Source organism: Crassostrea angulata, chromosome 8, assembly GCF_025612915.1.
Source record: "Crassostrea angulata isolate pt1a10 chromosome 8, ASM2561291v2, whole genome shotgun sequence".
Taxonomy (NCBI): domain Eukaryota; kingdom Metazoa; phylum Mollusca; class Bivalvia; order Ostreida; family Ostreidae; genus Magallana; species Magallana angulata.
In genome coordinates this window covers 10,996,182-11,013,681 of record NC_069118.1, presented here as the reverse complement: position 1 = coordinate 11,013,681, position 17,500 = coordinate 10,996,182, and the positions used below count along the sequence as shown (strand labels likewise).

At 31.0% G+C, this 17,500-nt stretch overlaps 1 protein-coding gene across 6 annotated transcripts in view; it reads left to right on the top strand.

Annotated features, from left to right (window-relative positions):
* The window catches only part of LOC128161744 (FERM domain-containing protein 4A-like), a 48,588-nt gene extending 47,201 nt beyond the window's left edge, over positions 1–1,387 (top strand). For all 6 annotated transcript variants that reach the window (XM_052825127.1, XM_052825124.1, XM_052825123.1 and 3 more), the window contains one exon: positions 1,133–1,387. In XM_052825127.1, coding sequence (XP_052681087.1) covers positions 1,133–1,334 — 202 coding nt within the window. In that variant the 3' untranslated portion in view covers positions 1,335–1,387. The remainder of the gene's footprint in view (positions 1–1,132) is intronic.
* Positions 1,388–17,500: the final 16,113 nt, after the last annotated feature.

Below are 17,500 nucleotides of genomic sequence, written 5' to 3'. Positions count from 1 at the left end.
TTGGACACCTAATGCTCACAATGATTGAATGTGTTTTCAGCATGTCAATTTTTTTTCTGATAATTTTGCCACACTGTTAGGAAATGTTTATCGTTGCTTAGTTACATCACAATCTCCATGGTTACAGTTGCTAGGCTGATGCATGTCCTACTAATCAGCATATATCATGTCTAACTTTGTTTCATATTCAGAACTCCTTTACTTTAGCTGTATATCTGTGTCGTATTTTAATTTTTCTTTGAGTAGCAAGCACTGATAATGTTGTCGCTTCACCATATGCATTATCGTTTATTTATATTCATTTTTTAATTGTGCCAAGATAGCATTCTAAGCGTTTCTAGAGATTGACCCAGTATTGAAAATAAGTTACGTATACCATGAATATCTGAATGTAAACCATAAGAAAGCCCATGGAGTAGACTACACCCTGAATATAATTACTGTGACAGAATTTTACGCCCTCAAGTCCGTATGTGTGACACAAAATATAAAGTCCCACTCATTACCTTAGTGACTAAAACCTTGCCTGGCGGTGAAAACAGGGGTCGTGTATCATTTACTATATATATTTATGACCAATCAAGTGTTTGAATCAGGGACCTCTACGTCGTTCTAACTGCATGTTATATTTAAAATCGTTAATTTAAAATGGCATTTCCTTTATATCACAATACAACGATGAATATTGTTATAAAAATTTTGCCACGTTGCTAGTGTAGGAAACCAGAATTTAGGATGTAATTAGAAATAAATCCCGATTACTTAATTCAGTATCATGTCATGCGCGGATTCAGAATATTTTTCCAGGGAGGGTAGGGTATGAGGATAATTTTACCATGTGAATTCAATGAATTTGAATTTCCGGGGGGAGGGGCGTATTTTCATTTAAATTTCATACTGTTTATTTCTGCTAAGAACAAGGGCAATTATGATTTCTAAACCAAAAAATGGTTGACAGTTTCATTGACACTATATTATTATGAATTCTAAAAGCATGCTTATTTTATATGTTTTTTTTTTATCTTTATCCAAATTTAATCAGAGAAATCCACAAAAAAATATTTAAGATGCAAAACTTTTCCATAAATCAATAATTTTTTTGATTTAGTGAATTATATCTTATTTGATTTAGGCACCGCAAAACGCAGGTGGAAAGAGGTAGCGGTGTGAAATCGTCTCCAGTTCCGGCCAGAAGAGAGAAGCGGAAGTCTCCAAACGTTTCCATGGACGCCAGTTTCGCGTTCAGCAAGGACTCAGTAGCAGACGACTTTGGAGAGGAGATGATGGCGTGGATCGACAAGGAAAGCACCAATCAGAACCCGTCCTTTGTCTGACCAATGAAATTTGTTGTTATTTATCTGACTATAGAAATAAATTTTTAAAGAATTGCGCTCTCTTCATCCTTGGTGTCTTATTATTTGAATTATAACTGAAAACACAGACATGATGATAAAATGACAGCGTCATATTAGTTTGTCTTATTCTGGTAACAGTTATAAGACAAGGTATAGACCCCCTCGATATTTGAAATTTGCCAAACTTCTGCTTGCATATCGCACTCCTTACTCCAAAGAAACTCTGATAAATGTGATATAGACCGTGTAGATACTTTCCAGGGTTTGATAGTGTGTCTGAGGTATGAATTAGTGATTTTACATACCTAAGAGTTCAAATGTCTTATAGAATTTTATGGTTTTAAGTATTTCCACAAAATGGAAGACTATATTCGAGAATCGATTATGAAGATATACCGATTTCTCATCACTAGCTTGTTGCTATACGCAGTCCCGAGTTTTTGCTTCCACCACTTTTTGCTTGATATTTCGATAATCATTAATACCTTTGTGTTCAAACTACGTTCATCCACTAATATGAAAAATGTCCAGATTATCTGTTTTGAAACGCCCCTCTACCGCTTCAGGTTTCAACACACATCCTAAACTACATGCAGAAAGTCTACGGAGATTTAGCATTGCATCAGCCATTATGAAACCCGAATGATTACGTTGAAAAATTGTGCGAAGTATCCTGAGTAATTCCATATGGAGAAAAGATGTAAATATCTCCCATTTTAAATCTCCGTAAGAAATTTGTTTTCGTTCTTGTGAACTTTTATGAGTGAAAAATTATATATTTTTAATGAAGATATCTTGGATATATTCCCTTTCATCGATTGCAACTGTATTTCTTTCATAGGGATATGTATTTTTATTAAAAATCAAGTAGATCGATGCGGGTTCAACATTTATTGCTGAGTAAATGCTAAACATGCATAAAATAGATTTAGATGAATCTGTTGTGAGAAAGGAAATATCACACTGAAGTGCATGGATCGAAAAAGCATTGCATGCTGAATACTAGTACTATGAATAGATTAAGAGGAACATAGCCGTAAAATATATAAGGAAAACTTAAAAATCATCTCAAAGATTACAATGCATGTTACAATTAACGAAGTCGCTTAAAATGCTGTTTCTAACGTTACCAAAAATTCAGTATATACGAAAAAGTATTAACTAGACCAGGAATTGCCATATTTAAATAATGAAAATGGGAACATGTCATTTATTGAGGTCATTTTGCGAAATAAAAAAGGATTTACAATAAACAATTTTCTTTAAAGTTGGAAAAGAAAATTAAGGAATAAGGTAGTGGATGTGTGGGCTTTCTAACTGAATCGTATTATATATTAAAGCAACTTGTTCAACATTTGAAACTAAATAAAATCAATTTAGCTACAAAAATGTACATTGTAATTATCGATTCTTTGGATAATTTAGAATAAAATCTCTTTTTACCCCTCTCTTTAATTTTAAAGGGGCATGGTCATGATTTTGGTCAAATTTTATTTATCTATTTATTATTGTCTACAATTATGCATTTCTAATGATCAACAAAAATTGAGTGCCAGTCTTAGTGTTATAAGCAAGCGACACAGCTCACAATTCATTTTTAATGTTAACAAGGTTCGTGCCCTTTTTTGTTTACATTGGTTCAATAAACCGGTTAACATTCTTTTCAAGATAATTTATATCTCTTCTTATTCGTTTTAAGCATAAATAAATAGATTCTTGCGTTCATTACATTCAAAGATCTAAAACTGGAATGTATACTTCAACTTTCAAAACGTAAACAATAGTTTTGTTTACGTTAAAGAGAATTTTGAGCTCTGTATCTCGCTTATAACACGACGAATGACACTCAAATTTTGGTTGACCATTAGAAATGCCTTACTGAAGCATTTTAAACATTAAAAACGGAAATATAATTTTTTGTCCAAAATCGTGACCATGCCCCTTTAATCTTTTATTCAAAGTATTAAAGATACACTAAGATACAATATACATGTAATCTTAGTTTTTAATTCGAAATTGTTTTCGTCTTTTGTCTTCGTTAGCTCCACCTAAACTAATCTAGTCGACCTCAGATAAACTGGTTGCTGGTTCACAATTGGGAAGTTTAAATTTCATATGAATTAAGCCGCAGTTGAGTTTTTTAAATGTGGCATCAAATTTCTATACCCTGTATAATGTACTTTAAAAATGTCAGTTTGCTGAAATTATCTGAGACACCGATCAAACCCGAATTTAAGCAGAAACATGATTTCAGCCCTCTCTGTCGCTAATCTGCTACATTGGGGTCAGATTCATTGTCTACACTGCCGTTTAACATTTCACACTGTCTTAAATAATGTCATTTGTGAAAGTCTGCAACATTTCATCCTCCGATATTTTAGCAATCACCATTAATCACCACATCTTGATTAGAGTAAAGTTTCATGCCTGTGTTGTTTATATATTTAGGAACCAATTTTCTCATACGGGTAAACTTTTTATCAAAGCAAAACACATTTTGTGGCTAGAATAAAACAAATTGGTCATTACCATTATTATTTTCTCAAACAAGTATTTGATATAGGTATTGCCCAATCCCTTGGGCAGTTTGATTAAAGAACATTGAAAAAAACATGCCATGGTAATCCAAGACAGTATTACATTCTTAAATTATTTGGAATTTAAATACAGACTTCATCAAAATCTACCAGAATCAATCACTCATACCTGTAGTCATATACAGTGTATATGTTTCAATAGAACTATCACTATATGTTTCATGTGTATTGAACATAAAATAATAAACAATCACTAAATCATTGAATATGTAAAAAAAAAATATATATTTTAAAAAATTGAGGCCAACATTTTTGTAGAGGCCAAATTTGAGGCGAGGCCAAAATTTGGGGGCCAAGCAAAATTTGAGGCCAGACTGATTTTGAAACCAGACCAGGCCAGGCTTTAGAGTATGCCTATTACGTCAATTTTACAAAATTTCCTGCTGGCTTGAGTGACAACTAAGTCCGGTAAGTAGACTTCTGCTTAAGTTTAGAAAAAAATAGAATAGAGTTTCATGCATGTGTTGCTTGTATATTTAGGAAACAATTTTTCTCCTCTGGGAATTATCATTGTCAGAATTTGAACAAAGCAAAATATTTTGTGACCTTTGATGTTGGTTAGAACATGTATTGGCCTCAATTATTTTTTTTCTCAAACAAGTCGTTAGTAAAAGAAGAGTTACATAGCTTTTGTTCGATCCTTAGAGCAATTTAATTTACATATATACAAAATAATGTCATGGTTATACAATGGCAGGCAAAATCACATTCTTAAGTTCTTAAGAATTTAAAACAGACTGAATAAAAATCTATTAAGATGGATTACTCGACATACCTGTAGCCATAATTATGCATTGTTAGTACTATATTATCAATTGTAACTATTATTTTTAATAGACTATCACTATAAGACACTAAAGCCACAAAGTGGGATGTTTAATGTGCATTGAAAATAAATCAATAAAAAATCAATAAAATCATCAAATATGTAAAGAAAATATAAAAATAAATTTGAGGCCAAAAATGTTTACAGAGGCCAAATTTGAGGCCAGGCCAATTTTTGAGGCCCTGCCAAAATTTGGGGCCAGGCCAATTTTGAGGCCAAAAGTGAGCCAAGGCCAACTTTGAGGCCAGGCTAGCACAGATTTTAGAGTATGCCAGTTAGAAAAGAACCAATGTTTTCTTATGTCGACAGCTTGGTATCATCTGATTGCGGCGAAGCATGAATAATATACATATAGGAGGTTTGTAGCGATGAGCAGAACAATAGAAATCGACAAGTTATATGGCGAAAGTCGATGGTAAAATGGAAATAGTGCAATTTTATGAATTCATGCCAGCATATACATAAAGTTTAAAATCGACCTCCGGTACACTGGTTGTCAATTAGAGAGGTTAAAATTCCAATAAACGAGGCATTTTCTAACATATATCAACTGAGTCAGGGCAACTGTGCAGTTACCTCTTTCCCCTTAACCCACATTGTTGTTTATCAGTTATTCTGGCCTCATGCAGTGAATTGAGGTTTTTTTGTCTGTTTTCTAAATTATTGTAAAACTGGTGCTTTGTAAGTTTTTACAAAGTTTTGAATTAAATATAAACAAAATGATCGATGGTTTTTTGGCAGTGACCAATTTAGAAGTACCTGCATTTTGTGCTTATCAGTGATAGATTGGAAATATGGGAAAGAAATTATCATTAGTTTTATCATAAATTATTAGGATATTCATCTAGGGCAACTCCGTCTTTAAGTTATGAGTTCAACTGACAGTTTAGAAAGCTATAAACAAGCTTTGCTCCCCCAACTCTTTCTATAGTTAGTATCTAACTATTACAAATCTCAAAATCGATTTTCAAAGTGATTTTCTAGAAAATGATATTTACATTTGAATAGATACACATATAATATAACTGATTAAGTTTGTTACTGTTACTGACTGACTACGGTAATATGTCGGGTCAGTCAATCTCATAGACAAAATGTCGAGATGAGTAAGCGAAGCGTCGGTCCTATTGCTGAATACTTTACTTACCGATGACAATTTGACAATGGCAATTTCTTTATTCTCTGAACTGCATAAATAACAGTGTTGAGAAAAATCAATTGAACAATAATATATATAATACATACAATGCATGCTTTGGAGAGTGACAATACAAAAGTGAATAAAAAGGAAAAAAGTATGATTAGCAATTAACCTTGAGAGCTGACTCTCTCAATTATAACTTTAATGAATTTACACAGATTAATCAACATTTTTTTATTAGTAGTATTAAAGAGTTGTTGAAATTTGTAAACATTTGATTGTGTGTAGAAGTATGAAGGTATGTATAAAACTCTCTTATCTTTTATGGTTATATCTGTATAATGAAATAAATAATGAAATTCATCTCCTATCTCAATACAGTTACATATGGTATATATACGGCTTTCACGAGGTATATCATACCATCTACCTCGTTCTATAGGCAATTAAGCATTACTTGTTCTAAAAGTACAAACAAAATTCTGATGTTTGGTAGGCAGATCTAATAAGTATTTTTCCAAGGATAACGTGGTTTTAAAAATTCTACAGTTAATACCTTTTGATGAATTATACATTTCACTATTCCATGACTGCTTAAATTGGTCTAGAAGTATATGAAAAACAGTTTTCTTAAGCCACTAGATATTTACATTTTGTTGGTACAAAATAAAAGATAGACCACAATCATTCAATATTTTAACAATAAATTTAAACCAGGGTCTGTTCATTTTACCAATTGCATATTGTACCAGACAGACGAAGAAATATATCTGGCAGTCACATGTCATGGTTTAACCAATGAAAGTGTGATATTTCAGTCCAAGTAAAAACAAATGTACATGCCCTGTGTACGAGTAGCCAATTGCATCTGTACTCCATAAATCCTTTTTTACCCACCTGAAAATGAGAACCAGCTGACTCTGGGGATATAAACGAATTTTATCGCGTAACGCGTCATGAATTAGGTGTTAGCTCACATGTCTCTGTTTATAAAAAAAATCAATCTAAAGTATTTGTTTTTCCTATTCTAACACGTTAAAAAGTATGCATGCTAGTCTTAAAGCACATTCTCCTCCATTGTGTTGTATAATATTTTTATAATTTTTTCTTTGGAATAGATAAACATGCCTCCCAAGAACATGACAGGACTTAGTATTGTTGGACATTTTGACGCAACACACAATGTTGTATATCAGAACAACAAAACATTAAATTCTACAACGTATGGTACAACGTATGGAGACCAGTTTGGTAAACATATATCTGATTCCATGTATTTTATATGCGTATTTGTGCACTTTAGATTATTCCTGTTATACAAGCAAATGTGTAACAATTGCGTATCATACTGTAAATATAAATTATATTTGGCGTGTACGATGTTTGGGGGAAATTAAGTTTTCAATAAGATTACGTTCAAATGCCAGTCACGAGCTTGCAGATAGAACTATTTAAAAACTGTTTTAAAAATCATATCTCGTATCATAATCAGTGTTCTGTTTATTTATCGTGTTGCTGCCACCCGATAAATTAAAACTTTTCCAACATGACAGTATCACACTATGATTTATTGGGGGATGGGAAATCGTCAAAGGCTACTGAGCATCCCTCAGCGATATTAAAAAATGAAATTTTATTTGTGGCGTTATACTGAATGATTTTATTATACTTTTGCAGATGTATTTACCAACCAAAAGTAAAGTAAATTATGTTGGAAAAAATGAAACAGATGGTGGACACCAGTATATCATATTTTGGTTCCTTTTTGGACTGTGTTTGTTGTTGTTTTCTGCATGGCTTTGTTTCATTATTCGATCAAGGAAAAAGGAAAAATTTTATTTATTTTAAAATGATTTTTTTCCTCCGGGTTCATGGTGTAAGCAAGGTTATGGCAGTCTTTGCGTTGACATTCAAAACTATTCAAAAAATTCATGTTTAGTTTCTACGTTACGTTTTCCTGAGTTGTGTGTATATACCGGTATGTAAAATATATATTTTTTTCCGAACAAAGATATTTTACAGATGATGCCATTCAACAACGTCGTAGAATATTGAGTAAATAAGATTTCTTTTATATTATTTAATATTAACTAACAAGTGATACTTGCTTTGTGAGTGTCATTATTTTCTGATAAAAAAATCCATAATAATGAAGTACATTGTACATGCATATACTTCTTAGTACCCACTGGACAATGTTATATGTTATTCATTTATTTATAAAGAGAAGTGATCATGTATTTTGCATTGGGGGGATGTCTTGACTATACAACATCCTATATATATCTTGGTGTTCTATTCGGTGAGTTTGCTACATTTAAAAATAATACACAAAACCTCGCAAAATCCGGAGCACGTACATTAGGAAGTCTTATTTTGAAAATACATTCAAACAAATCGGTAGGATTTTACACTTACGAAAAGATGATTTTAGCTATTCAAGGAGATAGTGGCTGGTTTCTATCATTCTATCGCCATCAACTTAACATGCTACGATTGTGGAACCATCTTGTTACTATGAGTGACGACAGACTTACAAAATCAGTTTTCATGTGGGACTTAGAAAAATCAAATAGCCAAAACTGGTCACATCATGTTAAACTTTTATTCCAATCTATCGATATGTCAACATGTTTTTTAAATCGGGAGGTGTGTAACTTGAACTTAGCCGAGATCAAACTTCAACAGAAATTTGTGAATGACTGGCAAAATGAACTACAAAGTGTTTCAAAACTCAGAACTTACAGATCTTTCAAAAGTGATTTTAATTTAGAAAAATACGTTACAATGGACATACCCAAACTTCATAGATCTATATAAGCACAATTAAGGTGTGGTGTTCTTCCTATCAGAATAGAAACAAGGCGATTTAGGGAGGAGGAAGTAAACGATAGGCTATGTATTATATGTTCTGTAGAAGCAATAGAAGACGAATTTCAATTTTTATTACATTGTACATCATATTCAAAACTTAAAACCGAATTCTTTACTAATATTGGCTTTAATAATCGATTACTAAATATGTCAGACTCAGACTGCACTGGTTTTCTCTTATCTAACTTTCCTAGACAAACTGCAAAATTTGTATATTCAGCTATTCATCTATCATGTATAAAAATAACAATGCGTAAACTTATTATTTGTATATTCATGTTTTTAAAGTGACATATAGGTCCGATGGGCAGGTGTTTATTCATTAAGGTATCATATCATATACATGTATCTTTATTTGTTTATAAAACTTATGTCACTTTAATAAATCATTTACTTACTTACTTACTTATACTTACTTACAAAACACTTGTTTTTCTGTATTTTAAACTTTGCGTTTATTTTCTATTATGAGTTTGAGCTCTATCCTAAAAGAAAAACTTAGAGAGTTTTTGATATTGCACATTATTTTGTTAGTCCTTGAATGTTTTTAAAAATTCCTTTCTGACTGTTCTGATATTGACAACATGTTTGCTAAATTTAAATGCCTATTATCCATTCATTGTGTATCTCTTTGTAAAAATGATTACTATGTCTTATATGATAACATTACAACATACAACAGGATATGAAGACCGATTGAAATTTTCGTAGGTTTATATTTGGGACGAAAAAAGGTATGCAACTCAAAATACCCACAGTAAAAACTGCAAACATGTTATTCTGACATGTGAAAATCTGGGTCAATGATTTCATATGATGATGCCGTTGAATATACGTATTATGTATTATTTTGTTTTGTATGGAACTCTCTTTTTAAAATCATGATATTTTAGACATAAAGACGTAATTCTGGTATTCGGGTATATCACAATATATTTACGCATATTGATCCATAGTGCTGTTTTAATGGATACAATAGTTAACAATCCATCTTTATTCATATTTTGTATTGTTTTGGCTTGTAAGCTAACATTACGTGTAACATACTGCTTGTTATTCATTAAAATTCGATCGCTTATTTCTTGGCTATGTTTATCTTTAAAGTACAAAATGTGTTTACTGCGAGATATAGTAATAAGCAATTTCTTGACAATATTGTTTATACAGATAATGCTAATAAAGTCGCTGGATAAAAGACATCAATATGAAAGGACGTGATGTGGGAGTTTTTAAAAAAATGTCTTCGAAATGAAGCTCTCCATTAGTCCATTATAAACATTAAATTGTTTTAACATCTTTATCATACATGTTTAATTTCATGTCATGATCAGAAGGTCTTCTATGTAATATTACTAGATTTTAAAATTGTCAGTACTCGGCATCAATGGCATCAACAGGATTCGTAATTACTAGTAATCCGTCTTTTAACGGACCAATTGTCTATTGATACGAAGTTTTTACTATCCAGAATGTCCCATGCTCTTAATACACACGCTATTTTTAAAACACATTTCTTCAAAGCCATCAACCTTTTCACATTTTGAATTGAAATTATATTTAGAATGTAACTCTAAGTTACACCACTCGCTAGGTGTTTCCTATGTCCTGTTATGTGATTTTTTTTGTAACGTTCAATGACAATTACCTCTCATAATTGCTTTCTTTTGCCTAAGTTGATCTACTACCCTTGTTTACAAACATGTGCCTATTGATCTGTTCATGGTATCCTTAGGACATATTCAAAAACATGTCAAATTTACGCTATGCAAGAATGGCATAGGGTTTGTTGATTTTATATATATATATATATATATATATATATATATATATATATATATATATATATATATATATATATATATATATATATATTTGAGTATGGCAGTGGTTGGTTACTCATTAGTTACATATAATAATACCCATATTCATTATTTTTTAAGAATTTGTATTCACATCTTTAATTATTTTAATAACTAATGAGTAACCAACCACTGCCATACTCAGATATCAGTTATATTCAATTTCCTCAAAATAACACGTGGTTATTTAAATTTTATGTGTAGATGTTAAGATATTCTAACATAGTCATATAGAATTCATGATTCCCAAGTCATGTGTCAAGTGAATCTCTCTTTCCTTTACATAAAAACATGCCTTCCAAGAACATGACAGAGCTACTGTAATCATTAGAACTCGCGATGGCTCAATTTACGTGGTATTCATGGGTTGCTCTGCCCAACGAATTTACATCCTCGACGAAAACAGTTTATTGTTGGACATGGTATTGCAACACTCGATGGTACGGTTAATACAGGGATCAAAACAACAGTTCATTCAATTTTACGAATATAGATCAGAATAACAAACAACAGGACGCGAAGGACGAGCGACACTTTTAAAAGACGACAGGAAACTTATATTGCACAAAATACAGATGCAAACATTAAACTGTTGGAGAAGGGAAAGTCCGCCTCCTTAATTTTTGATGATACTGTTGGCTATTTACTGACGAAAAGGCTATTCAATCTTATATTAGATATATATACATAAGGTAGGTACATGTTTACGCATGCATATTAATTTTGTTGATTATTTCATATATTGGTTTTTCGCTTGGTGAGCTTACTTGTGTCTATTACATTATTAACTTATATTCATTGACTAGGATTACTAGGTTTTGTTTTGTAAAAAAAAGCAATAATTTCTACACAGCACGATTTATAGAGGCATTTCTGATAAAGTGGCTAGGGTAAGAGACATACACATACACGGAATGCAAAATATAGGATTTGTTTGAAAGTTCCTAGACACAAAGCTCCAAGTATTGTTATTCTCAATGTTTAAATGAAATCAACAACTCGTTTTAATTCAAAAGATTTTTTATAGATGTGTTAATTTCATTTAATGATCAAAATGAATAACATTTGTCATTACCATATTTTCAATATCAACATAAGTCGTCACCAAGATGCGTTTATAACGTCAAGACGATTCCAATTTACTTATCTGTAATTCATTTATCATTTGTCAATTAATTCACAATCTGTACCATCCAAAATGTCCCATGTTCTTAATACAAAAGCCTGTACTAATTACATTTTAATTTCATATCATTGGTGTATGATACTTTTGACCATTAGTGATATACTTTTAAAATTATATCATAAATTGACGGCTGGTTAGTTACTAATGATAAAATAATATCATTGATGGTCGGGATTCTGACAACTAATGCAAAATTATATCTTTAGTGGATACTATATCATTAGAGGTAACTTCATATCTATAACGCCGCCGCAAATCTGAACTACTCTTTACTTCTTTCCTAGCTTTCTGCAACGTGACCTTTAAAGGGGCATGGTCACTATTTTGCTCAAATTTTATTTTTATTTTTTTTTATTATTTACAGTGCTTTAGAAATGCATTTCTAATGATCAAATTAAATTTGAGAGTCATTAGTAGAGTTATAAGCAAGATGCCCTGTTCTTGTTTACATAGGTTCCATATACCGGTAAAAAATCTTTTTCCAGCTTATTTGGTTATCTTTTTATTCATTTTAAGCATAGATATACAGTTCCTAACGTTTAACACATTCGTTTTGGGTTTAAAACTGAAATGTCTACTTCAACTTTCAAAAACGCTTTGTTTACATAGCGAATAATTTCAAGCTCTGTAAATCGCTTATAACTCAACAAATGAAACTCAAATTTCGGTTGCCTATTTAAAATGCCTTTCTGAATAATTTTTGGCCAAAATCGTGACCATGCCCCTTTAAAATGTATCTCTCGTAATTCTCATTGGTAACTAGTTATCTTCCGTAAATGCGATTATCATCCGTGCCGACTTATCATTTTCTTGTATTCTAATGATATATTTTATAAACGAACATATGGAATTTAAGATATGCACAAAAAAGCATTGGGTTTGTTAATGAAAGAAGTTTATCTTGTTCTTTTATCACCATTTGTATGATTTAATTATTTTGAAGCGTTTTTGTTATAATTTCATTGATTTTATATAATATGTTGTCTGATGAGTATCAAAACCTACCCATATTTCATTGTTAGTTATATGCAATTTAATTATTGTAATATGAATGACTATGTAAGTTACATGCATATTTTGTAAGGGGTTTTTTTTTTATCGAGTTTTAAATTTTTTTTTAAAAATCCTATTTCGAAATTCAAAAGTCCTAAATCCAGTTTGAAGTTCTATACATTATTCTTAAATCTACATGTGTAAGAATCAAACCTGTATATTTTTATCAAGGCAATATATCAAAACTAAAACAAAATATGAGCTTCATTAGGAAAAAAAATTGTTCTTTGAACTTGTGTGTTACATTCTACAGTTATTTATACAGAAAGGCAAGTCTTGCTCATTGAATGATTTATATAAATATTTTTTACAAATATATAATATATATGCATCAAATTGATCGTCTAATATGAATTGGCTATGTAAATAAATTAGATAAGACTTATATATATATATATATATATATATATATATATATATATATATATATATATATATATATATATATATATATATACCTCGTATTTTTAATATTATGCTGCGAAAAGACATAATATGAATTTTTTTTAAAAATTTGAATTGAATTGAATTTTGATGAAAGGTGTAAGAAAAAAGAACGTACGGCTGTGAAATTAAGAACAGAAAGACGTTACTCCTTCAATGAACATATATACCAAGAATATCATCCAAGATAATCAAAAGACAAAATCATGTCACACTTACACATGGGGATAAGTAGACTAGTAATGCTTAGGAGATGTTTCAAATTGAATGTATTTGTTTTCATAATCATTGTGCTACAGTAAAGGAAATATATTACGATTTATTTAAGCAATTTAATTTCCCGTCAGATTGAGGATAACCTTTTTTTAGCTATGGCATTTTTTGAATTAAAGCTTTGCAAGTAAAAAAATCTGCTTAGTATCAAAACCAAAAACTAAACCGAGTAAATATAGCACAAGAGTAGATATATGTTAAACAAATATAAAAATAAACCTTTTAAAGCCTAATTAAAACAAGTCTATATGTTGCTGATAGGAATTTTAAACATCTTATGGCATTTCACTTCTTCTCTTTATTGGATCTTAATCTTTTAAATATAGATTATATTAAATACACTACATCAAACTAATCCTTAAAACATTTTTGTTATGTAATCCTTCATGGTTTTGGTACATTATATAATGTATTTGGATTTTTAAACCTGTACATTAAGTTAACTGTAACAGTATATTAGGTGGAAAAACTGTCGACTCTTTACTAAATTGACAGCTTCTCCAACTTAATGTACAGCTACAGGTAACTTAATGTACAGGTTTTAAATGTTGAAAGCAATGGACACACATGGTCCACAACAGTTAGGAAAATTTACTTTAATTAAAATATGAACATAATTACTAAAATAAGTATTTAAAATATTATTTTACAACAATATGAATTCATCATCTCCGGAGAAATACATACATGCACAACAAATATGCTGACCATTTCAATGAATGGCTCTGTAAATGTGACTCCAGAAACATATAATTTGAATGAGAAAGACATATTTCCAGAGGTTATATTAATTTTATTCGGTGCACTGCTAATTGAATCACAGGGATCGCACATTTTCATCTTTTTTCCACACTGGCCATCACTAAAATTTCTCCCTTTTCCATCTCTTGAATTTCCCCCTTTTCCATAACTTGAATTTACCCCTTTGCCATGAATTGTTTCACTCACTGAAAATATTAATAGCCCATTTTGTTTTCTGCTTCGTTTTCTTTGAGAGACCTTTATTCACCAAATCATCTACATGTAATTCTGCGGTTTTAGAAATCTCTCCATTTTCTCCTTGACTAGCTTTTATTAATTCTTCTACAGATACATCTGATAGCAAATCCAGTCTTAAATCAAACCATGTCGGTGGTTTGCTGTCTTTTTCCATGTCTAAAATGTCACACAAAATGCCATTCGTATTTACACTTTCTTCTGGGTCTTCTGGATCTTTCTTAATCTAATGAAGACATCTTTTCTAATTGAGTTTTGGCCAGAGTAGTCAGAAATCACATTAAATATCATTTAAATATAAACTTACCTGGCACTGTCCACTACGTTCAACAATAAACCCTTATTTTCACCCCATTTGTTGTTGTTTTTAAACAGCAATCCTTCAATCTCAAAGAATGGACAGTTTGAGGATTTTCTCCTTTACTTAGAAAATCTTCTGCTATATTTGTATTCAACTCCTTTAGGCACATCGCCTACCGTTATTCTTGAAGTTTAATAAACTGTTTCTGAATATCAAAATAAAGGATTTTTTTTTTTTTCTTCATTCAACGCTTTGTTTCCGCAACAACAACCAAATATATTTCTGTGCAGAATGAGGTTGTAAGTTATATAAAGTACCGTATACTAAAAGACTCAGCCTCTTAGATTATACGACAACAACCACATAGGTAAAATGATCTAATTAAACTAAACTCAAAATGATGCCAATGTGGAAAAATCAATTTCCTTGAAAAATTATGACTTGAGATCGCATATTGAAACCATAGAAACACTGCTTCTAATGTAGCTAACAAAAAAATTCACATATTCTTCATCATATTGGAAAGCCAGTAAAATTCCAGCAAAGGAAATACATGTAAGAAAATGAAAAAATTATCTCCATAAAGTAGGTTTAAATCATTATTTGCCATTTTTTCATGCGACATTTGATGGTAAAATTGGTTAGGAATCAATAGTAGCCTTGGTTTAAATCAAGTGTCCTAACGCTGTCAGAAGTATGTTCATTTGTGAAGCCTGTGAATTAACAAATGCATCCAAAAGTTGATGACTGGTGTTTTGTGAAACACAGTTATGTTTACTAGAATCAAATTAAGAGTGAACTGTTTATTATACATAGGAACCCTTTTTATAACTTTATTATTTACACTAAGCAGGATTTCTGTGTAAAATTTGCTTTCATCGAATTTACACTAGGTGCCTTGCTCCAAAAATGTGCAAAACTCTAATGCTTACTGCGTAACTGATTTATTTTGAGAATACATGTATTGTATGAATCTGATTTACTACTATATAGGTCAAACCATTGAAAGCATTAAATAACGTGCATTTTTAAAAATCCAAGATTCCTCCTACTGTAACTCCTGAATTTTACATAAAGGAGTTAAATAAAGTAGTCCCTAAAGAACCTTGAATTAAAATACAGAATATCTATTTTACACAAATGCAGTCATTAAGTCGAAATCAAACGGTTAGATTTCATAAATCACCTTTGAACAAACATAGAGGTGTTTAGCAAAAAACAAAAAACAAAAACAAAACAAACAAAATGGTGGTGTGGAATTCCACACGTACTACATTTACCACCTACTTACCTCTTTCCAAATGGCTACCTAGTTTAAGAAAATAAATTAACCGTATCCCCCTAGACAAATACGGTTCCTGCTATATGATTCGTTTACTTTAACAACATCGTTTTATGAAACATAAAATTGAGCAACTACTGAATTCAAAGCCAGACTAAATTTAGTTTCGTCACTCTAAAACATCGGCGCGTCTTTTGATACTACTGAACTATGTCAAGAGGCGTGTTCCATATTCCGCTATTCTCAAAACACCATACGGGGTGAACACGCCTCTTTTCGTGACTTGTCAATCAAAAACCTGTGCAAGCCCTAATGACCCAAAGGTATAAAATAATGTATGTTTTTGTATAATGGAGATTCCTGTACAAAATTTCTTTATTCTATTTTAATTCTATTTCTTTAGTTTAGAAATACTTACACCTAAATGATCAAACATAAACTTTTTCCGTTTTGGATTTTACAACACACACGCGATCAAACAATCAGGACATTTTATTCTACTCAGGTGTTTATAGAATCCAATGAAAATCCCCGCTTCAGCGATTGCTTACGGAAACATTAGCAGTTTACTGTCAACTCAACTAATGTGTGGTAAGTGATCTGCAATATGCCTAGTTCAAAGTTTATTACAACTTCTCTCTACGAAATTGCTCGCAAATTAATTTTTTGTTTTATAATTATTTACATCATGACTGTCAAATTGTATTTTCCCCCGATCTATGTTATATCAACCTAAGCGTGCATGGAAACCACGTGTATATTAAATTTGACAATTATTTTCATACGACACTTCAAAAATTTAAACAGTAGTACTACTTTTAAAGCTTCAAACAACTTAGACGAATTAAAAACTTAATTTTGAGCGTGAATTATCTTGAAAGTATGCGTTCAATGACAGACAGTATCTTTTTTTCGCTTAAATGAATCCATTCCTTACATTCATGCGTTACCTTTGCTAAATTGTGTGAACATGGATGCTTTTTCGTAAAGCAAATGTTTTAATTTGGTATTTAAATATTTTGTTTTAACAATGTGCGCTATCTGTTTTGACCATTTAGGCAAATTAAATTTTTCGATCATAATAGTCGTCTTCGTCTACAAATTCTATTGCTTTTTACACATGCGGGGGCGTGGTTTGTAATTGTTTGTAAACACATCGGGTAACAGCTAAGTTGTTTCGTCCCCATTAGATTTCCCACTCCTTTTTCATCGTATAAATTCATATTAGAAATTTAATCCTTGACAATTTGCAAGTTTTAAAACATGATAGGCAATGAAGAATAAAGTTATTAGTTTATTTTTTTTACATCTCA